This window comes from Lotus japonicus, chromosome 3, assembly GCF_012489685.1.
Source record: "Lotus japonicus ecotype B-129 chromosome 3, LjGifu_v1.2".
Taxonomy (NCBI): domain Eukaryota; kingdom Viridiplantae; phylum Streptophyta; class Magnoliopsida; order Fabales; family Fabaceae; genus Lotus; species Lotus japonicus.
Genome location: NC_080043.1, coordinates 78,070,034 through 78,090,990, shown reverse-complemented (window position 1 = coordinate 78,090,990; position 20,957 = coordinate 78,070,034). Strand labels below are relative to the sequence as shown.

Below are 20,957 nucleotides of genomic sequence, written 5' to 3'. Positions count from 1 at the left end.
CCGCTAAATTTTGGCCACTAAGTTGCTATTTTGGTGTAGTGATAATCCATCATTTTAATGTATAAGAGTGGATTGATGGATACAATATTAACACCAAATTAACAATGGATAAACCCATAATGTATATTATAAACTTATACCATCATGTATAATACAACGTGCCAAATGAACCCTAATCCTCTTGAAGTTTAGAAATCATATTAAGTGGGTATACCTCTATGAACAATATTACTTTTAATTATTTGAAACACTATTCTCTTCAGAAAAATTGTACTCTCTTCATTTTGTATATATTAGTTATGGTTAGTCTTACAAAAGATACACATTCATTGTATGAATGACTCTTTTATCATTCACATACTAATTTAAGATGTGGGAGTCATGGAGAGCACCCCTTCAATTCTCGAATGTGAAACTTATTCCACAATGTTAGTTGAATCTTTTTACACGATGGTGCAATGTAGTCACAGTGAGAACAATGAGATAACAAATGAGTAATCATTGTGTAATTAAGCGATCAACCTTGCATTTACAAAGCACGACATTACCGAGACGATGAGCCTTGTTGAAGCATTTGTGGGAGACTTCCAAGACGATTGACTACAGGGGCGTATCCACGATTTTCCTGTTGGGGGGCGAAATAAAATACTAGTTATATATATATATATATACTTACTTCAAATCATAAAAAAATTGAACTCTTCGTGTTTTCATGGTACTAAATTTATCTATTACTGTATCAACATTGATGTTTTCAGCAATTTTCCTCTCAATGTATACAATTAATAAATTTATGAAAATGTCATCTTCAATTTTGTTGTGAATCTGAGTCTTATCAACTTTCATTGCAGAAAAAGTTCGCTATGTAGATGTTGTTGAAACATGAAGCGTTAAAACAAGACGTATCAATCCGTAAACAAGTGGAAACATTGTTGTTTTTTTCAGTTTCAACTAATCATTAGTAAACCTCTGATAAACTGCACAACTTTCCTTAATTAGGATCTCTGAAAACATCTAAATGATAATATCTTAGTTGAAACGAAAAATTCTTTTTTTCCAGATTGGAAAAATCGTCTAATTTTGATCGATAGACAAATCTTTGGGAGATGGGATTAAAGATAGAAAAAATTACATATAGCTAGTCAGCACATTTCTTGAAATTCTTGGGGGGGGGGGTGGTCGCCCCTGCTTGGGTAGCCTTTAATTATTCAATATTTGTTTCGGTTTTGTTTTTCTAGGCTATCGACAAATGAATTAAAATTCTTAGCGGGTGCACGGCTCCCGGCCCGCTCCTCTTTAGATATTCTGGTGATGGTTGCTTCATTATTCATCTTGGTTACTATATTTTCTATATAACACTTTCTCGACTCCATTCATCTCTGATTATGTGATCTCAACTCAGGGTCAGACTCTAACTCACTTTAGAGAATAAAGTAAGTCATCATAATTATTGATTTTGTTTTATTGACTTTTCAAAGTATATGTCATTAATATTAATGGTTGTAATAACTTACTTTATTTTTTAAAATAACTAACTCACTTTAGAAGAGCTAAATCTTTCAACTCACTCACGTACGCGCACACGCATCTATTTATAATTTTATATGCTAAGTTGTAGTGAATTAGGACATAAGAAGCATAAAATTTCTGCATTATGGTGTTGAAATATTTCAAAAAGGATGCAGAATAACGACTTTTAAGAAAAATCTCAATTTACAAAAAGGATATTGCAGAGAATTATTGTGCGTTACTATCAGACTTGGGTTCTATGGGCTTTCATATTGGACATGTCAAAAAGCAAGCCCATCTATTTTATTTTCGACCCCAGACAAATTGTAAAGTTATGTTTCGACCAAAAAAAAAGTTGTAAAGTTATGTAGAAACTCAAGCGGACAAAAAAGATAAAAAGTAAAGTTTCCATTGACAAAAATAAAAGGACTCCAATGCAGCAATATCACAACTGATACTTGGGCAGTTTCACAAAACATCATTTATTTTGGCTTTTTGGCCCCATATTGTAGGGTAGATCTCGAAAGATATGAAAGATCTCTGAAATTAATGTGTAATTCTTTTTTGTAATTGAAAATGATAGAGGTTATTGATAATTCCCCATAGTAACAACAAAGAGTGTGCTAGCTAAACTATTAGCAGGGGTCGAAACTGCAGCGGTTTCAATCAAATAAAATATTTGAATTATTACCACCTATGCATTTTGAAAATAAAGAAGGGAATAAAATCATAGGAAATCTAACTGGGGTTCGCGGTGGTGGAGGGACTGGATCAGAAAAAAGAGGGAGGAAGTGTTGATGGGTTTCGCCAATATTATTGCATGGTTCACCTATCACTACCTGCTTGCCTGGATAAGTGTTTGTTCACACTTGAATAACACTTCCACCTAGTTAGAAAAGGAAAAAATGGGAGAGAAGTGTTAGATAAGTGTTGTGATATAAAAAGAAGATAAAGATAAATAGAAAAATGTAAAGAAAAGAATCGTGTGTGAATAAATCATAATCCGTACTCGCATAAACCCTGTTGAAAGTAAAAATAGTATTATAACTAAATCATGATTAGATATTTGTTTGAATACCTGATTGGCCAATTGTAAAAGTCTAAACAAAAGTTAACTAGCACTCATTGCAATATAAAAGTTGAACAAATTTTTTCTTAGAAATTAAGATAATGTTTATTTATGTTACGCTCATCTAATATTCAAACACTAAGCATTATCAAACATCATATATGACAATTCCGCTCATTATCTGCGAGAAAGACAACCTCCTCCATTTCAAAAAAACAAAAGAAAGCAACCTCCTCTATCTTCTAACCATATACACATTCTTAGAAACTTACCAAGCTAGTTTCACACACCAAATGATCAAAAGGTCTACTCTCTATCTTTCGTAGTAATTAAAGCCATTTTTTATTTTTATTTTTTATGGTTCTGTTTCTTACCAGTAGCTGCAGGATATAGCTAGCTCAACTTTAAACTTTGGTGCATAAACAAGAAATCTCAGTAATCATTCTGTTACTGTTGTACAAAAGCCATGTACTTTGTCTGAGGGGCACTGACTACTTGTCGCAGACTAGAGTAAGATAGCAAGCCAGTGGGTCTGAATCATCAGGGACACTCAGGCTTGCAAACAAGGATTATCAAAGATAGTGCTTGCTTGTCAGTTATGACTTATGAGAGAATTATATTGTTTGAATATCATATATACACAATATTGAGATTCAAGTTTTAGATTTCAAGCATCATTTTGAAGCAATTGCAAAATATATATGTAAAACTGAGGGGGAAATGGTAAAATAACAAGAAGAAGAAGACGACTAAGGGTGGATATCATAAGAGAGAAGGGCCCCAGAGCTTAATGGTTGAGCATAACGCACGGTTTCAAATTGTTGTCGCAATTGTGGCTGCAATGAAACGGGTTTTGGAGTCTTGGCATGCATCTTCGATTGTCGTTGCTTTAACTTGCATTTGTCTGCAATTCCGAGATACACCGGCACTGCAACAGCATTTAAAACCTTACATGTGAGTTGCAGTCAAAACAATTCAGTGTAGTTTTGTCAACCAAGCTGATTACTAATGAGGAGTACTCTGCCTTACCCCTGCTACTTTTGCACTCATTAATTTTTGAAAGGAAGGGCACCCATTAATTTGGTAACTGGTAAGTGGATAGATAAAAAAACAAATGGTTTAGCTGAGTCAAAAGATGCAATTGCAAAACCTTCTTTGCCCCAATTGATCACTTATCTACCAGTTTTGTGCTAAAGATCGAAAGCTTGTTCATACAAGATAATTAGACATTAAAAATATGTACATATAAGATTAACATTATATATCCCCTCCCTCCCCTGTACTCATTATAAATCAGAGAAAAGTGGAGTAAAACTAAAAATAATGAAACACATATCTAGTTCATCAAATACCAATTTAAGATAGAAATTAACAACCAAAACGTAATCTGATACACAGGTAAGTTACCAGACACCTCTTCCTTTCGATGGAACTGTTTGATTTAATTTATCTACACCTATTCATTAATTATGAACCATTATTCTTAGCTCCATTCTCCTCTGCACCCGAATGCTCTAGCTAATATGTATTTGCATTTTCTATGTGTTAGCTAGGTTTAGGGTTTAACCGAAAGGACTCAAATTTGATATTGACAAGCTTAGGGTTTCAAGTGGTTGAGATGCTGAGCATTCATCTCTCTTCCTCCACCTTTGTTTAAGAGAAAAATGCGAACAGAACAACAGATTCAGTTCTGTTATTTCTGTTCAAACAAGGGATAGAAGAAAAAAACAGCCTAGGGAAATTTTCTGAGGTCTGGGCAGTTTTATAAAAAATATTTACTTAATTTTCTGAGGTCTCATTATTCTTTTAACTATCCACTATTTTTTGCATCCATCTTTAATCTGCAATGAACTAAACTATATACCCTGTAAATTGAAACAAGTACTTTTTCTGCTCTGTTTTTCCTAGCTATCAGTGTGTGAAGTAGGGTTTTAGCATTTCAGTACAAGGAATTAGAAGATTTAAAATAAAAAAGATTCAACCTGGAAATTTCTGGAATTCTCCCTGTGATCCGTTTCAATGATAGAAAGAAAGAAAGAAAAAATCTGAAATCCTGTGTATGGTTGCACATTAAATTCTTGTCAGAATGAAGCAAACAGAGAAGAAACCCTGTTTCTTTACCTGAATAACTAGTGAGGTACTAAAGTTAGGGAAATGAGGTGGAGAAGAAAGAAGGAGATGGAGAAATCTCTATAATGATTCTGGAAAATTTAACCAAACTTTGCATCTTCAAGTTCTAATTTATGGTGCTTTTCCTGGTACTCATATGGAGCCTTGATATGCTGAACTTCCACAATACACAGGAAGAGGGAACATATTCAAAATTTTAAGGCGGTGCTTATTTTTATACATAGAAAGCATGTCATGTGAGAATATTCTCACATCATGGGTGAAGCTAATTATGTTCATCATACAATAATATAATGAAGAGTTAGAATGAGATTTAAATAAAATAATTTTTACCAACTGTATGTAATTCTATAGTAAAAATTAAGTAGTTGGTCCAGATGATACATAATTAATTAATCTTAAGTAATGTTTCAGTTACGATTCTTGTTAATTGTGAAAATCACCGTAAAGTGAACTAACCTCATCATAATGTAAATATTTAGTCAAATATGATTGTCTCATGTGGATGATTTATGTAAGATAATTCATAATTTCACTTATTAGCATATTAAATTGCTTTTTGTAAGGCCTGTGTTAAGACACGTAGTGACATTATTTAAGTAACAAAGCTTGGGGATTATGATGTTTTTATTAATTCTTGGTGAAGAAAAAGAGAGACATGAAAAGTGATTTAAGAAAAGGTGTGTGCTTTCTATTATCATACTCTTTTTAGTCTTTAGTCTTTACCCACATCCACTGCACAATTTGGCTGCAACTCTTTTCATCCAGTGTATGCCCCACAAATTAGTGCTTCTGTTTAGTCATTTTTACAGAAAAAGGTCAGGCATATATGATATAGTGACATACACTTGCAAGGGCTCAGATCACACAGCTTATATATAATAAAGGGTTAATCCTCTAATTGGTCCCTGTGGTTGTGTGGCCGTCTGAAATTAGTCCCTTCCGTAAAATCTAAGTCCTCGTGTTTGAAAAAGTGTGTGTAGCAGGTCCTCGCCGGAGGGACTAATTTCCACACACTTTCCAAACACGAGGACTTAGATTTTACGGGAGGGACTAATTTCAGACGGTCACACAACCATAGGGACCAATTAGAGGATTAACCCTATAATAAATAATAAATACTACTTCAGTCTTCAGAGACAGAGTAGAAAATCATTTTATAAAGTTTAACTAGCTGTAACTACTAATTCTAAATTCTTCTATATATTTATGCCCTATATTTATTTTAGGTTTAACATTTTTCTATTCAAATTGACAAATTGTGGTTGTGGGGTGCCCTACCAATTGTTCATCCCAAAAGGTTAAGTTAAATGACTTACTGCCAAATTGATTTCATTTTTTCTGTATGTGATTTGTTTAATTGCTCTTGCAATTTCGAGCTTAACAGGACCACGACGAGCTACGAACTCTTATCTACTAAATATTTAACGTATAACATTTGATAGAAATTTGAACCTGAAACCTCTATTTAAATTATTATGATATTTCAGAGTCTAAATTCATAGACTACTAAAAAAATTTAAATATATAGGGCAAATGGTAGAATCTGTAGGCTGGGATTTTCCCCTTATTCTAAGGGGCTACCCCTGGGCCTATATGGTGTTTGGAAAATGAATCGCCCTTTTGGTGCCACGTATGCCCTGCCCTCAAATGCTTTGGTATCTGATACCCCAAAGTTTCAATCTTTTCATGCAGCTCACACCCTTCCATTCCCATCATCACAACCGTTGATTCTTCCGGGCTCTGAGTGGGACCTGGCAAGTACAATGATCCATCCAATTTTCTGTGGGCCACTCTTGTTGGCCACTCCTTCCGCACGCAGGGGTTGGGATTTGGCGCGTCCTGCACACGCGTCTTGATTTGTACTAACTTCTGGTCAGGTTGCAGCAAGGAGCAAACAAAATATTTAAAAAAAAAATAGGGAAAGAGAAAAGGTTACCATTGTTGCTGAATAAGTGAATGTCATCGTAAACATGTTTATCCAAAAATACTAAGAAAGAAAGAAAGATCTTCTAGACAAAAATACCCTCATTCCCATATTTTGGATAAAGGGCGGCAATTGAGAGGAGGGAAATCAAAAATCAAAAATCAAAATACTACTACCCTTCAAATTTAACCTAGCGTAGACTAGCATAGATGCTTAATTTGTGACGATAATTTTAATGCATTTGAATTATTGTTTTCAAAAAGAAAATGTTTTCCACTATTTTTTTCTATCCATATTCTTTAAAATGAGTGGAAATAAAATGAAAGAGAAAAAATTAAACAATGATTCAACTTTAGTGAGATTAAGTAGAAAAAAATATGATTCATCCATATGATTAAACCCATGCTCAAAAATATAAAGAAAAAGGGTATAGAGTAAATGATTTAAAATTTTAAAAAAAAAGTGAAAATTAGAGGAAAGAGAATTTAGATGTGAATAAATCCAAAGCTGAATAATAAATTGCTTTTGGACAAACAAGAGTGACGTGGTTGCAGCGGGCAGAGGGGTTCCTTTTGATTTGAGCAATGGTGCACGCAGCCGATTCGTTGAGTAAATATAAATAAAACCTAAGGGCAGTATCGTCCAAGTAAATAGAAACACATGAATGAAGAGCCAAGAAAGCAAAAAAAAACCCTGATTATTATCATCGAGTTGTGTTGTGTGTATGTGAGAGAGAGAGAGAGAGAAAAGAGCGTCTATTCTCAGTGAGCGAGCGAGATCTGCGAAAACAAAAATAAAAGAAAGAGAGTTAGCACCCAAAACTTCCAACACACACACACTCACTCCCTCTCTCTGAGTTTGAGGCAACACAGTATAAAATCCATTTCCATTCACCAAAATCTCAACCTCTCTCACTTTCCATGAGGATCCGCAAGAACGCCAAGCTTAATCTCCTCTTCTCCTCCTCCACCACCACCACCTCCACCACCTCTCATGGTGGTGTCTCCGTTCCGGTGACCATCGCTACCCACGTGTGCCAGCTCAACCAGTCTCCATGGGATGTGATCCCCTTTGACTACGACCCAATCCAGGTTCGTCGCTCTTCCAATCTCTTCTCTTATTTTCCCCCTCTCTTCCCTCCTCTCAGATCTAACGATAAACCCTTTCCTCTATTAGGGTTTTCCCCCTCTCACCTTTTTAGGGTTCTCCTCCCTCTTCCACACACACCAAATCCTCCTCCTCCCACCCCCTCCCATCTCCCAAATTAGGTTAATAGCTAGAGTTCCGTCATTTTTTCTCACTGTTTATTTTCCTCCGCCGCAGTTCGACGGCGACGACAGCGGTGGCAACAATGGAAGCAGCGCTTGCGATTCATTCGGCGCCGACGAGAGGTAACGTTCCCCTATCGCACTCTTCTCATTACATATATATATTAGGGTTTTTATTTTTATTTTTTATTTTTATTGTTGAAATTATTTTACGCGAAACTTCAATTCGTCGAAATTCACACACGACAAACGCGTGTTCCGTCCGTCAGCGCGGCGTCAATGACGGAAGAAAAGTTGAAGATACAACACATGGTGCTGGACGATAATCGCAACAAGAAAGCGGTTACGGTTAACAGTAACCGTAACGGCGTCAAAGTTGCGAGGAACGCGTGCTACTGCCAGGGGATTGATGACAAGGGTTTGCCATGTAAGAATAGAGTTAAAAATGGGCATATTCCGTCACTCTGTGGCTACCATTTGTCTCTGCTTAGGTCATACAACAATGCTGTCAAGAAAGCCCCGCACTCCTCGTCGCGCCGCGTGAAATCCCGCAGTGGCACGGCGAAGAAGGCGGCTGCTTCTCCGTCTTCGAACCCGTATGAGTTTTATTACTACTCCGGGTTCGGGCCGCTGTGGGGGAAGCGGAGAGGCGGTGATAGGAATGGAGAAGCGAGCAAGAGTAGTGGTGGAGGTGGGGAGGGTTCGAATTCAACAACGGTGGAAATTGAAATGGAAGAGGTTATTGAGGGTAGTGATGATGTTGTTGTTGTTACAGCTGATGATATTGATAATAGTAATAGTAATGAGAATAATGATAATGTTGTTGTTGTTTCTGGAAAAGACTATGGGGTGTTTGATTTTGTGGATGATGTTGATGATGATGATGAAGAAGATGATGATAATGGTGGGAACAAGAGAATGAGGAAACCAGTGAAAGAAAGATCGTTGAAATCGCTAATGTGAAGAACATGATGTTTGTAATAGATAGTGGGTTTAGTAGGGGTTTGATATAGTAAGAAAGATCGAGGGTTGGTGTTCTTCAATGTAGTAGTATTATTGTATTGTTTTGTGATTATAATCGTAATTTGATGTTGTTGTTGGTTTTTATATCTTGTTTTTAATTCTCTTTCGGATATTTAGGGTTATGGAAATAATAATATATCCTAAGTCCTAATCTTTAGTATTTCAACATCATGATGACATGTTAGTTAATAGTTAGTTCGTGCGTGGGTGAGGTTAGGGTGGGTTTTTATCGAGTGCGGGTGGGGTGGACCGTAAAACTGTGTGGGTTGAGTTTTTGAAATTGAAGGGCGTATTGGTAAATTGAGTTTGGCATATTTTTTGTTTTATTTTTACTACGATATGCTTTTTCCAGAAACGGAGGATCCGGCTTTTAAAATTAGCAGTTATATCCATGCATAAATGTACTGTGGGCCACCGTGGCAGCATATTTGAAAGCTACCTCTTCTTTGGGGGCTCTTCGTATACCTTATCTTTATTTTGCTATATTTCATTTCACAAGGGCGTTAGTACTAGTGTACTACCCACCATTATATTCTGTGGAGTTTTTCGTATGACAAAAAATAGTTACTACTAATAATAATAGTAGTACTGGTAGATTAGTTTAAGCTTTAGAAAATGATTTAAGGATATAGATTGTTTAAGTTTTAGAAAATGGTTTCCATCAAATTTAGTGCTTGCAATAGAAAAATGTATATGGGGAGGGAAATTTTACCACATTAAATAAAATTAACAATTATAAATGAGAGATCTAGTATTGGAATTTTAAAGGAGCGGACAAAAACATCTAAGTACTATTCTATTAAGGGAAAAAAATTCTTGGAGGTGACTACCCCCTCAAGGCTCTAGCCACATCAGTCCTTGCCATGAACCTTATTTTGAGGGTTGTTTAAGGGATCTTCAAAAAAAAGTTGGATAAAAAAATCAATTATTATGAAGTTTTTGAAGTTTATCGAGACCAACCTCTGATCAAGCTAGATGGTGCATTGTGAACAATTCATTGATGCAGTAAATGTACACGGCGAGACAGAGCACAGCAAGGGAAGTGCCTGCAAAATGGACATTATAAAATGTCAAGTTAAGCAATAAAGTATACCTAAATAAGAAAGTAAAATGTGTTCTAAGATGACTAGTTAGAGATTAATGCTCAGATTCAAGCTTTGTGGATGAGATAGAGTACTCACGCTGGTCAATTACATGAGCGGTTGATTTTTTGGAGAATCCAAACTTTCTAAACATTGAGTGACTCAAACCCTGCCCTAGTTTTGTAATCTCTTCATTGCCATTCTCATCACAGTCATCCACCCACGTTTAAGACCAGGCTTGAGTGAAGATTGACTGCAATGGAGCATGAATTCGAAAATGAGATTCACATTAGTTGTCAAGTCTTCCTCTGCTTCCACGTGGTCGACCGCAATGGAGATCTAGACCATGTCGTCAGTGATGAGGACGATAAGTGGTGTTCGCGGGACTTGTACAATGAGACCATAACTTCTTGAAGATCTTCAACTGACTGAATTAATTTAAGCGCTTGGTGAACAAACAATCTCTTAATCATTTTTTAAGTTGTTTGATAAGTGTAAGAAAAAGATAAAATGAAGCATATGTATTTATGAAATAACTTAATTATTCATACAAAAATAAAGATGTGATAATCAACCATTTTCTAAAAAATACTATTTATAGAAAAATTAACATAAAATTATTTTTAAAATATTTCATTTTTTCAATTATTATATGTGAAATCATGCTTATTTTGAAGAAAACACAAAATGACCCCTCAATCTCTTATTTCTGTTTGGGGTTCTATTTTCAAGTGGGGGCCTACTTTCAAGTGGTACCAAAACAAGCTTAAATAATAATTAAATTGATACTAATTAAGCACAAGCACGTATGGTTTTTTTTTATACAATTAGGATTTGGGTAATTGTTCAAAACTCCATTTCTTAAGTAAGTATTTTAAGTTTCGATCTCAATTATTGTGGATGAAAATAAAATTACTGGTCAACACTCTTCCGCTTGATGTGCTGACCGTAGAGTGAAAAATTAGTCTCACAATTGTTATTTGTGAAATAACTTCATCAAGAAAAAAATTTGTGATGCATTTTATTTTCTCCACTTTATCCATCTCCCTTTATCTTTCTTCCCTTTTTTCTCATCATATTGTTAATCATATTGTTTACTTTATTTATATATTTTTTTGACACAACTTTTGAAAGTGTATAAGCAAGATTATTATTTTCTGTACATTTATCACAAATTATTAAACATTACACAATGAATTTATAAGATATTATAATTTATCTCTTTCAAAAAAAAAAAATATTATAATTTATCACTCACATATCTCTAATAGTCGCTATCTAACCTCCCTCTACTTGTGTTTTTGTGGACGAAATTATGGTATATATGTAATCTACAGGTGTATATAAAATTCCTAAGATTAACTTTGATAGGGCACTATCAGTGATGATGATTCATTATTCAGTAATCTAGATAAGCTAATTTATTACATGATTTCAAATATTCAATTTTCACCAATTTACCTGATTTTCATATCATGTAACTTATTTTTATCCTGACGAAACCAATTGTGTGTCCTCCTGTGTGAATTGGGTCGGACTTAGATCTAATCATCTCAGCCCAAAGAAAATTCCATTGTATAGATAAAGCGCAACCCAATTAACCAATATTTTATTATGAAGAAACGTGCAAACTTTTTGACCAAAAAAAAAGTGCAAACTTTGTACAAAAAAAAAGGATCACGCAAGCCCACATGCTCTAAGTATCCTTGCTTCAATGTACCATACACCTCCAGTGACCAAAAAAAAAAATGTACCATACACCTCCATCAAACCGGTTTTTCATTTTTCAATATCAAAATTTTTTTGGTGGGTAAAATACGTAGGCGGGATACAATAATTTTATCCAATTTTAATATGTTCTTTTTTGTATATATGATAACAAATTTTTATCTCTTATTTTATCCGGCTTTTATGTGTAATATTTACTCGTGGGGAGGTTGGGTTAGAACTAAGAGGAATAATAGGTCAAAGATGTAACCTACTTAAAAATTTCAAAACCTACGTTTAACCGATTATTTGTCTTAAGCTTTATTTAGGTTTGATTAGGTCTTTTTGAAGGTTTGGTTTGACTGAATATTTTATTTAATTCTCATTTCATATTAAGACTTTTAAGTAGAGCATTTTAACCTAAGACTTTTGTAGGCTAAGGGTTAAAAAATATACTAAAATGAGTATTTCCATTACCGGGTGAGTGAGATTATGAACAAATAGATATAGATGAAAATAAATTGGATTATGTAGAGTTTTCTAAGGCTAAGAAACCTATTTATAATCCTACGTTACATTAAAAAAAATTAAATAGTTATAAGTCGATTTCTAAATAGAATTATATACTTAAATTATTCTATAAGTCAACTTGTTTAAATTTAAAAATATGTTAATAAGTATATAATGTCAAGATATTATAATAAAAATTCAACATAAAAATAATAAAAATTAAAAATAAATGACTTAATTACACCTTTGGTCCCTCACTTCATGCAAATGCGCAAACGAGGTCTCTAACCGTTAAAAATCTCAACTTTGGTCCCCACGTTTAATGACGTTTGCAATTTTTGTTTTCCATCCATATGTTGTCCATAAACTAACGGTTTAAGCTTTAAAGATAATTAAAAAATAAAAATAATATAAAACCATAAATATTATATCTTCACCTTCTTCTTTTATCACTCTCTCTATCATAAAACTCATAAAAACCACTTCCCACCGGGATTGGAAGAAAAGTGGGCTGGTTAAGGTCATTCGGCCTTGGAGCTTGAAGCGCATTATATTAGAGACAACAACCTCAATTTCCTCATTAGAAAAACTCCTATGAATATTTTGCAAATCTTCATCCTTAAGCATGTGAAACTGACCTCTGACAATGAACAATATGAATAAAGATTTATGAACAGTTCCACCGTCATCCAGTGGCGGAACCAAAAATTTTGGAAAGCCTGGGCAAATTTTAAAAGGTAATTGTTAAATGCACTCTCACATTTAATTTCACCACTTTTTGCACTTATAAGTGCGTAGTTCACGCACCTAAAAGGTGGGGTGGAATTAGATGTCAGGAGGTGCGTTTAACAATTTCCATTTTAAAACCGCAAATACACACGCCACAATATATAAATAGTTATAAATCGAAATAAAAAAGACTCACAATTTTACCAATAAAAGTATAGCTAATTTTGGTTTTATTTCGTTAGACAATACAAAATAAAAAAGATACGCGTTCAAGAAGACTAGAAAATACAAGACAATAGGAGTACTTGAGGTGTGGCACCAAATGGAGGGATCAATAGCCAGTCTTGGGAATTAATACACAAAACACATAGTGCCATAGTGGGTAATCAAATACACAATGCATTAATTGAGAAATGCGTTTTAGAAAAGCATCTATCTGCATAACATAATGCATTAATTTTTTATTTTGATAAGCATAACATAATGCATTAATGCATGCCTGCCAAATCACAATTTCCAAATAGAAAGCATATGCATGCCTGCCAAGTGCCAAATCACAATTTCCATAGTCTCCACAATTTTCAATCTCAAATCAATTCAATTTAACTCAACAAACCGCCCACCACACATGCTTCTCTTTCTCTAATTCTCTTCTCAATCTCACAAACAATACACAAACCTTCCCACAGTCTCACTTCTTCACTCACCACAAACCTTTACCATTCTCTGAATTCCACTCTCTCACCCACTCCTGACTCGCTCACGGCATCACCTCACTCCCTCACTCTCAATTTTTTTTTTCCACAATTTCCACTCCCAAATCCCACTCACTCACCCACTCTTCACACACACACCGCCTCTGGTTTATGGAATTAAGCTTTCTTTCAGTGTGCCGGAAACTGGGTGTGGGAATTGCAGCAAATTCGGTGGGGTAAAACTGCAGGAAATCTTGTGGGTTTGATACTGATACAGAAGGGTAAAGGGTTGCTCTGTCTCTGCTCAGGTTTCAGCAATCCATTCGTCACAGTCACAGCAAGTTGCAGCGGCAGCGGTGGAATTCTCAACCAGCCGCATTCACCCACCGCCTGCATCTCAACCGTCCACAACCCTGTTTCACTCACCCTCACCCTGTCTCCTTCTTTTCAATTTTGCCCTTTTTCCTTTTTTTTTTGCCCCAAAAAACTAACCTGGTCCAAAGAAAAAAATGTTTTTTTTCCTAGAGCTAGGGCACAGGCCCTAGCTAGCCAGGTGGTAAATCCGCCCCTGCCGTCATCCTCTTTAGCTCTTCACGTTTTGTAACCAAAACACCCCCTTCTGCATACAAGTCTTCCTCCTTAAGATATACTAGTGATCGCACGGGATCTAAATCATTGATTCCGTTGAAAAAATTGCGATTAATTTAATCCAACAATGGTTCATTATTTTATTATTATTTCTCGGATCCCAACGTACCTCATATATTTATATTATTTATTTTTTAAATTAAAATTTAAAGTTAAACAATGCTCCAACTACAATTTATTTAATTAATATTTGTAACAATAAGATTTAGATATAGATTTAATTAATATTTAAATCTGGACAAAGAGGTACAAAAAAGAAGTAAAACTCACTGACTATCAGAATCAACTTTGTGTAGGCATGAATATCATACTTGATGAAATATATAAGATAACACCTATAGAATTAAGCAAATCAATAAGCACCATACACTTGGTTGCAATATTCTAAAAAAGACCAACAAAAGACTAATCAGCTCAAGTACACCAATTCTAATGTGGCATACTGCCACTACAATGCTAGCAACAGAATTGATGGTTCCATTTAGAGAAGCCATAAGACCCAGACGTTTAGAAAATTCGAGCAACAACACCAAACAATCAGGCAGAGAATAATACTTGACCGGACATGGCAGATAATGCATCTTAACCCACTTTTTATAGCAACCATAATCAATAACTTCAGTTATTCAAGCTCAAGGTTAGGGTTAATTTCGGTAGAGATCCTAAGGGCATATCAGCGGGTTGTCCTTCGAAATATCCATGGAAGATTTTGCGGCGGCGGTAGATTCGTATGACAGAGAAGATCAGTAGGAGAGAGCCGTACTTGTTCTACCTGGTAGTTGTATCGGATCATTAAAAAGTAACACATAGAAGACAACCAAAGTACCCTCATCCAACCAAAGTACCATCTCCTGAGTTTCTCCAATCACTCATATTAAAGGGAAAGAAACTTACACTCAAGACTGAATTGGGCCACATTTAGTTTTTCTGCAGACCTAAAGAACACAAAGGTAGATTCAACAACATTTGCTTTTTTTGACTAATAGGGTAGCTTGAGTGGTAACATTTAACTAATTAAAAACACTATCCTAGATTCAAGGGTTGCAAACCTGAGGGGCTTTATATAAAAGGACCAAGAAAGGAAAACTCAGTAATTATGCTAGGTTATAGTCCCAAATGGAATTAATGAAAAGAAAAGCACAGCATATTAAAGAATGATGCAAAACACAACACATAAGCCAAATGTGTACCATAGATTTTCTTCTCCTTTTTCTTAATTTCAGTTTCTGTGATGTTTCTTAGTTTACTTTAAATTAGAGAAAATTCATGGCTATGATAGGCATAGTGCCAAAATACATTCGCTCAAATGCAGTATATATTTAAGGATTATGTCTCTTTTATCACTAAAATGAAATATATCAAGGATAGACTTGTATCTGAATCAGCCTTGGAAAGATCAAGTATATAGTTGAAGAACCAAATATCCTAAAGATAGCATGAGATCTAAGACATGTCTTCATTCTAGATCAAGTTATGCGGTAGAAAGAATTACAACAATGTTAACAACCCCAGGTAGTGGAATTCTTATCTCATGAGACATGTTTGCCAACATTTGTTTGTTTCCCCTATTAAAAGATTTCTTGCTGCAAACCACAGATTTATAAAATTTAAAAGAAAACATAGGTACTACGTTAATGTATTGAGTATAAAGTTAAAGTAAATATAACTGATTAGTATAAGGACGCAACTATGAGTACATATAACAACTATGAGAAATAGAGAATATCTTGCTCTGAAATGCATAAAAATCAGTTTTTACACAAAGCAAATCACCAATAAAAGCTTACTTATTTTATCAACTACATCTGCTAACTTCTGTAGTTCATCAGGGCAGATATTTGGGCAGTGAGTAAATCCAAAATACATCACTGTCCACTTCCCCAAGAAGTCATTTTTAGTAACGTGCTTCCCATGATGGTTGGTAAGGTGAAATGGACCCCCAATTGTAGTTTTTCCTCCCGAAGCATTATGTATGTCTGCAGCAATAAAAGTCTAATTAGTAAATGAAGAAAATATCCATGATACTTCAGAATCAGAATCAAATGCAACAGGAAATGGAGCTATTTGAAGATTGATATGATTTGTTTTCATACTACTCCTAAGAAATAAACATGTGGCATGATATATCCTGCATCCTAACTTCATCCTACTAAGGTTTTATAAAATCAAATATGTTAGAATCCCTTCAAAATAAACATATCATAACATAAGCAAACCATGCCTGACCTAGAATCCAAAAAAAACAACCATGACATGACTCCAGGTAACCTCCACATGCATAATCACAAAATTCTCAACTCACCATAGTAATCTACCTTCAATATGTAGTTTCTTTTCTCTGTCATAGTAAAATATCAATCCCGCTCCAGATAAAACCAGCAAACCAAAGCTCAACCACGAAACAGGCTGCAGGAGACAAATCAGCTCATAAGTCTATGCTAAAAGAAGTAGAACCCCATTGCTATAATAACAACTTCAGATACACACCGATCCGCGAATCGGTTTCCCAGCATCACTTTTTTTTTAGAAAACTGAAATTTTGCAATTGGATTCCTGTAACATATCTTGTTCTGAGAATAGATGTCTAACTGCACTACTATTTTAACAGACTACTGATAAGAAATAATAATTATGAAATTTACTTGTTTTTTTTACAACAAAAGGTTACTTTATTAATGCAAAAAGAAAAGTACTGGGAACAGGCTCTCCCAGATGAGTCACATGATGAAATTACAACAGAAGAATAAGAAAAGAAGAACAAGCTGAAGAAGAAAAGAACACGCTAAGTGCTCGGGCCATTGACAAAGAAGAACAACAGCAAAAGTGAGGGCAGTGCTGAAAAATCAATTTGCAGTACCATGTAGCTCATTAGAATCCCGTGACAAAAGCTAAGCAACATAACAGTACACCTTAGAATACCACATGAAGAGCCTTCAATATACAAACAAAAAGATCTGAACCGAGGCCTCAAAAATCTGCAGCAAGAAATAGAATCATAAGCTCCTCAGGCACTCTAAAATTCGAGCACACCTCTACATAAAACTTATCAGATCAGGCCTAATTGAACCAGCAAAATCAATATGTTCGAGCAGTATAACAGACATTGAAAACAGCTTTGTGCCACAGTTTTAGCCAAATAAGGACCATAAGTTTGACTCCCTATGGCAACCGGACTTTGCCAAAAAATCAGCGATGGAATTCGATTCACGGTATATGTGCTTAATGCCTATGCAATCAACCTCCACACTCAAAGCATCTATGAGATTCAAGTCCTGAATCAGTCTCCAAGGCTTGTTAGCTTGGTTTGATGACCAACCCATAGCTAGTGTCGAATCACTTTCAATCAGAATGTGTTTTAGTTGATGTTGCTGGCAGAAAACCAACCCTTGAAGGATAGCTTTAACCTCGGCTTCATAAGCACAAAGTTCCCCCATAGCCTTTGAAAATAATCCCCATCACTTGTCTCTTTGAATCTTTAAGAGCTCCTCCAAAACCACTTCTGCAAGGCGCTCCCAAAGCCGAACCATCCACATTAAAATTTAGTACGCTAGCCGGAGGGACAACCAAATCATTCTTTTTGGATCTCTTTGTTTTCACCTTCACTCTATTACCACTGAAGTTTAGCAAAAAGCTTACCTCCATAAGAAGAAATCGTTGATTTTTTATCACCATATTGACCACAAAGCAGTCACATTTCAGAATATGGCAAGTCCCCCGCTGAGCCTTCTGCTGATACTGATATAAATTCCATATTCAGAGGTAAAGTCCAGTCATCAAAGAATTTCTCCTTGCTGTCATCGAGTTTAGTTTTCTGGAACAAAATCAATTCAGGTTTCAGCTTCTTCAAAGACTGCTTGACAACCTTCCTTTTCGATGATTGGCATAAGCCCCTCACATTCCATGATACACATACCCTCCTCATGTTCCCTCTAATTCTCTTCCAAATTATTCATATTTATTTATGAAATTTACTTTTAACAATATGTTGGGGTAAGATACAAATAAATTCTGCAATCATGTAAGGTACAACTGATGCAATTGGCTCCACCTGTACTGTGACCATTTGCATTACTTCATGAACTGAAGTGTAACCAACCTGTAATCACCATATAGATTATTACAAATAATAATTAAATTAAGCATATTAAAATTGAAAACTTCCATGACCTAAAATGTAACTCATTGAACCCAATCCTGAAAAAAATGAATCATTAAGAAAGAAATGATAGAAAAAACTGGAAGAATATCCAAAGTTAAGAAATCAGAAAAGGAAAGAAAAAGAGCAAGCTCTTGGGACAAAAATCTCCACATCGAGGAAATAGTTATTTATAACTTATAACATGAAGGTTCGAAGAAAACTCCATACCAAAGGTAAGAAAAAAAAACTTATTAGTTACCTTTCAAATCAGGATTTCTTTCCACCTTTGTCTTCTTTAGCCTGTTAACATTGCATTTATCCTTTACTCCACTCTCACGGTTCAAACATGAGATGTACAAAAACTTCAGCATTCAGAAGCTTATTTTCAGCTTTGGTCTGCAACCTCAAGTACAAAGAACTGAAAAACCTAGCAAATCAAAGAAGGAAAGGGTAATATTTGTGAAAAATAAAAGCTCCACACAGGCGAAATCGATAAAAGACTGGAACAAATACATGGGGGAGGATATGTCAATTGAATGGAGATTGAGAGAATAGATGAAAGAAAGGGTTCTGAAGACAAAACATGGAAATGGTTTGAAAAAACATTTATAGCGTCAAACAACTACAAAATGTCAAAATAGGATACCCAAAAGACATCACTGAACTTAGCCATTCCAAGGAAATAGGATACCGGTAAGTACATATATTGAGCCATGTCCATTGCTAGTTTAGGATTTCAAAGGAAGAATAGTTTCACAAAATTTGCTGCAACATCAAATATTTCATGAACAAAGTAAAATCAATAAAAGAACAACATTAAAAAAAAGAAGTAACACATCAGAGGAGATTATCAAACTTACCTCTCATTCAAGCATCAAGACCTTCTTCAAGTGTGCGCAGTACGGCCTCGTCCACCTCAACCATCACACGCGAGCCTCCGCAATGGTTTATATTCAACAATGCGCTTCACATGGACTCAAGCTGTCTGCAATAAAATAATATAAGCCTGTCATTTATAACTCACAAAAATCGCAGCTATTGCCAACTTGATCCGTATATAATTTTGACTTTGTTTTAGCAAACCTGAAATTGCATTGAAAGGCAAAATAATGTCAAGAGCTATACATGTGAAGTGATCTGATGGTAGCCTCCAGGTCCCCAACCGCCACATATCCAGCGATCATACTGTTCCAATTCCAAACATCCCTCTCAGGAATTTCATCGAACAACTTGCGGGCAGCACCAGTTTCACCATTCTTGGACGTGTCGGTGAATGAAAATCAAACTAATTTTTATAGCAACTGTCATCACATGTTTTACTTACATTATTCATTTTCTCTATAATGAAGAATGAATTGTTCTCCAACTATTTTCCGTCTGCTATCTGGGGATACGACATTGCATCATGCTTCAACCATCTAGAGAATTGAAGAAATACAATCAAACACGAGCATTTAAAAATTAAAACTGAAATCCTACAAAGCACGCGATTCATTTTCACACAAACAAAACAACAAACAGCTTACCAACAACTTCAATGTGGCACCACCGGAGAGTCATCAATGACAGTTTTGGTATGTAGATTGAAGGAAGATTGAAAACACTCCGACAATATTTCCAAGTTAGCAACTTCAATCATGATGTCCTTGATGAAATCACTCAATCCTTAGGAAGTGTGCGCATGGCCAGGTGAATCCGAAAGCGAACCTCGCCACCGCAACGCCAGAGAGAAGCTTTCCGAAGAAGAATTCACACTGCCACTCAACGAAGCCATCAGACCTAGAATTCAACCAATAAGATGAGTAATTGCAGAAGACTATCAGAAGGAGTAATCGATATATCAAGCCCTGCCAATGACTGAACACATAATGAGTTTTTATAGCATCCATGATGAACAATTAGAAAAAATCAAGCTCAGATAGAGGGGCAATTAAAATACCTATCCTAATAGAAGATCAAACAATTGTCCTTCATAATCTTCCAGGGATATACTGTGCGCAGAAAGATTGTTGCAGCTGTGATATCCGTACCTATGTTTTTGGCAGCTGTGTGCATCAGAGTAGCTCTTGGAAGAAAATGGGCAGAGAAGATAGGTTGTACTGTACCTGGTAGCTACCATTTTTCGGATCTTCCGTGTAGCATCGGAAAAACCGACCCGTGACCCGGCTCCTTCGGGTTTCCTCTTATGAACAGTACCCAAAACCCTCTAGCTTTAGTAAGTTATAGATATTTTTTAAAAGAGATATCACAAGATATTAAAATTAAAGAAAATGATTTAATAATCATATTTTTCTTTTTTATAAATTTTAATAATCATTTTTCAAAAGATATAAATTTCAATAAAATCCTTAAATAAGTTACTAAAGAAATTGAAGATTTTCCCCCAAATGTAACAAGAAAAAAAAAGAAAACTAATAAATATATATTAGAAAAGAACAACTTCTAGCATGACGTGTCGCTCTCACAGGCCAAGTTAGTGACGTGTCGCTCCCAGATTAATTCTCACATAATATTTTACATGT

At 35.2% G+C, this 20,957-nt stretch overlaps 1 protein-coding gene and 1 long non-coding RNA gene across 3 annotated transcripts; one reads left to right on the top strand and one right to left on the bottom strand.

Moving 5' to 3' along the window:
- Positions 1-1,930: 1,930 nt before the first annotated feature.
- LOC130742701 (uncharacterized) lies at positions 1,931-4,876 on the bottom strand. 2 transcript variants are annotated; one of them, XR_009021247.1, is made up of 3 exons: positions 4,700-4,876; positions 3,388-3,506; positions 1,931-2,395 (listed from the first exon to the last, which is right to left on the bottom strand). It is a non-coding gene; the product is annotated as an uncharacterized LOC130742701 (long non-coding RNA). The 2 variants fall into 2 exon arrangements; XR_009021248.1 differs by lacking the exon at positions 1,931-2,395 and adding an exon at positions 4,561-4,631 and having other exon boundaries at positions 2,403-3,506.
- Positions 4,877-7,326: 2,450 nt separating this feature from the next.
- On the top strand, positions 7,327-9,010 carry LOC130746141 (uncharacterized). Its single transcript, XM_057598683.1, has 3 exons — positions 7,327-7,726; positions 7,959-8,026; positions 8,173-9,010. Exons 1-3 carry the CDS (start codon positions 7,556-7,558, stop codon positions 8,864-8,866), a joined length of 933 nt encoding a protein of 310 aa, XP_057454666.1. The 5' UTR covers positions 7,327-7,555; the 3' UTR covers positions 8,867-9,010.
- The last annotated feature ends 11,947 nt before the right edge of the window (positions 9,011-20,957 follow it).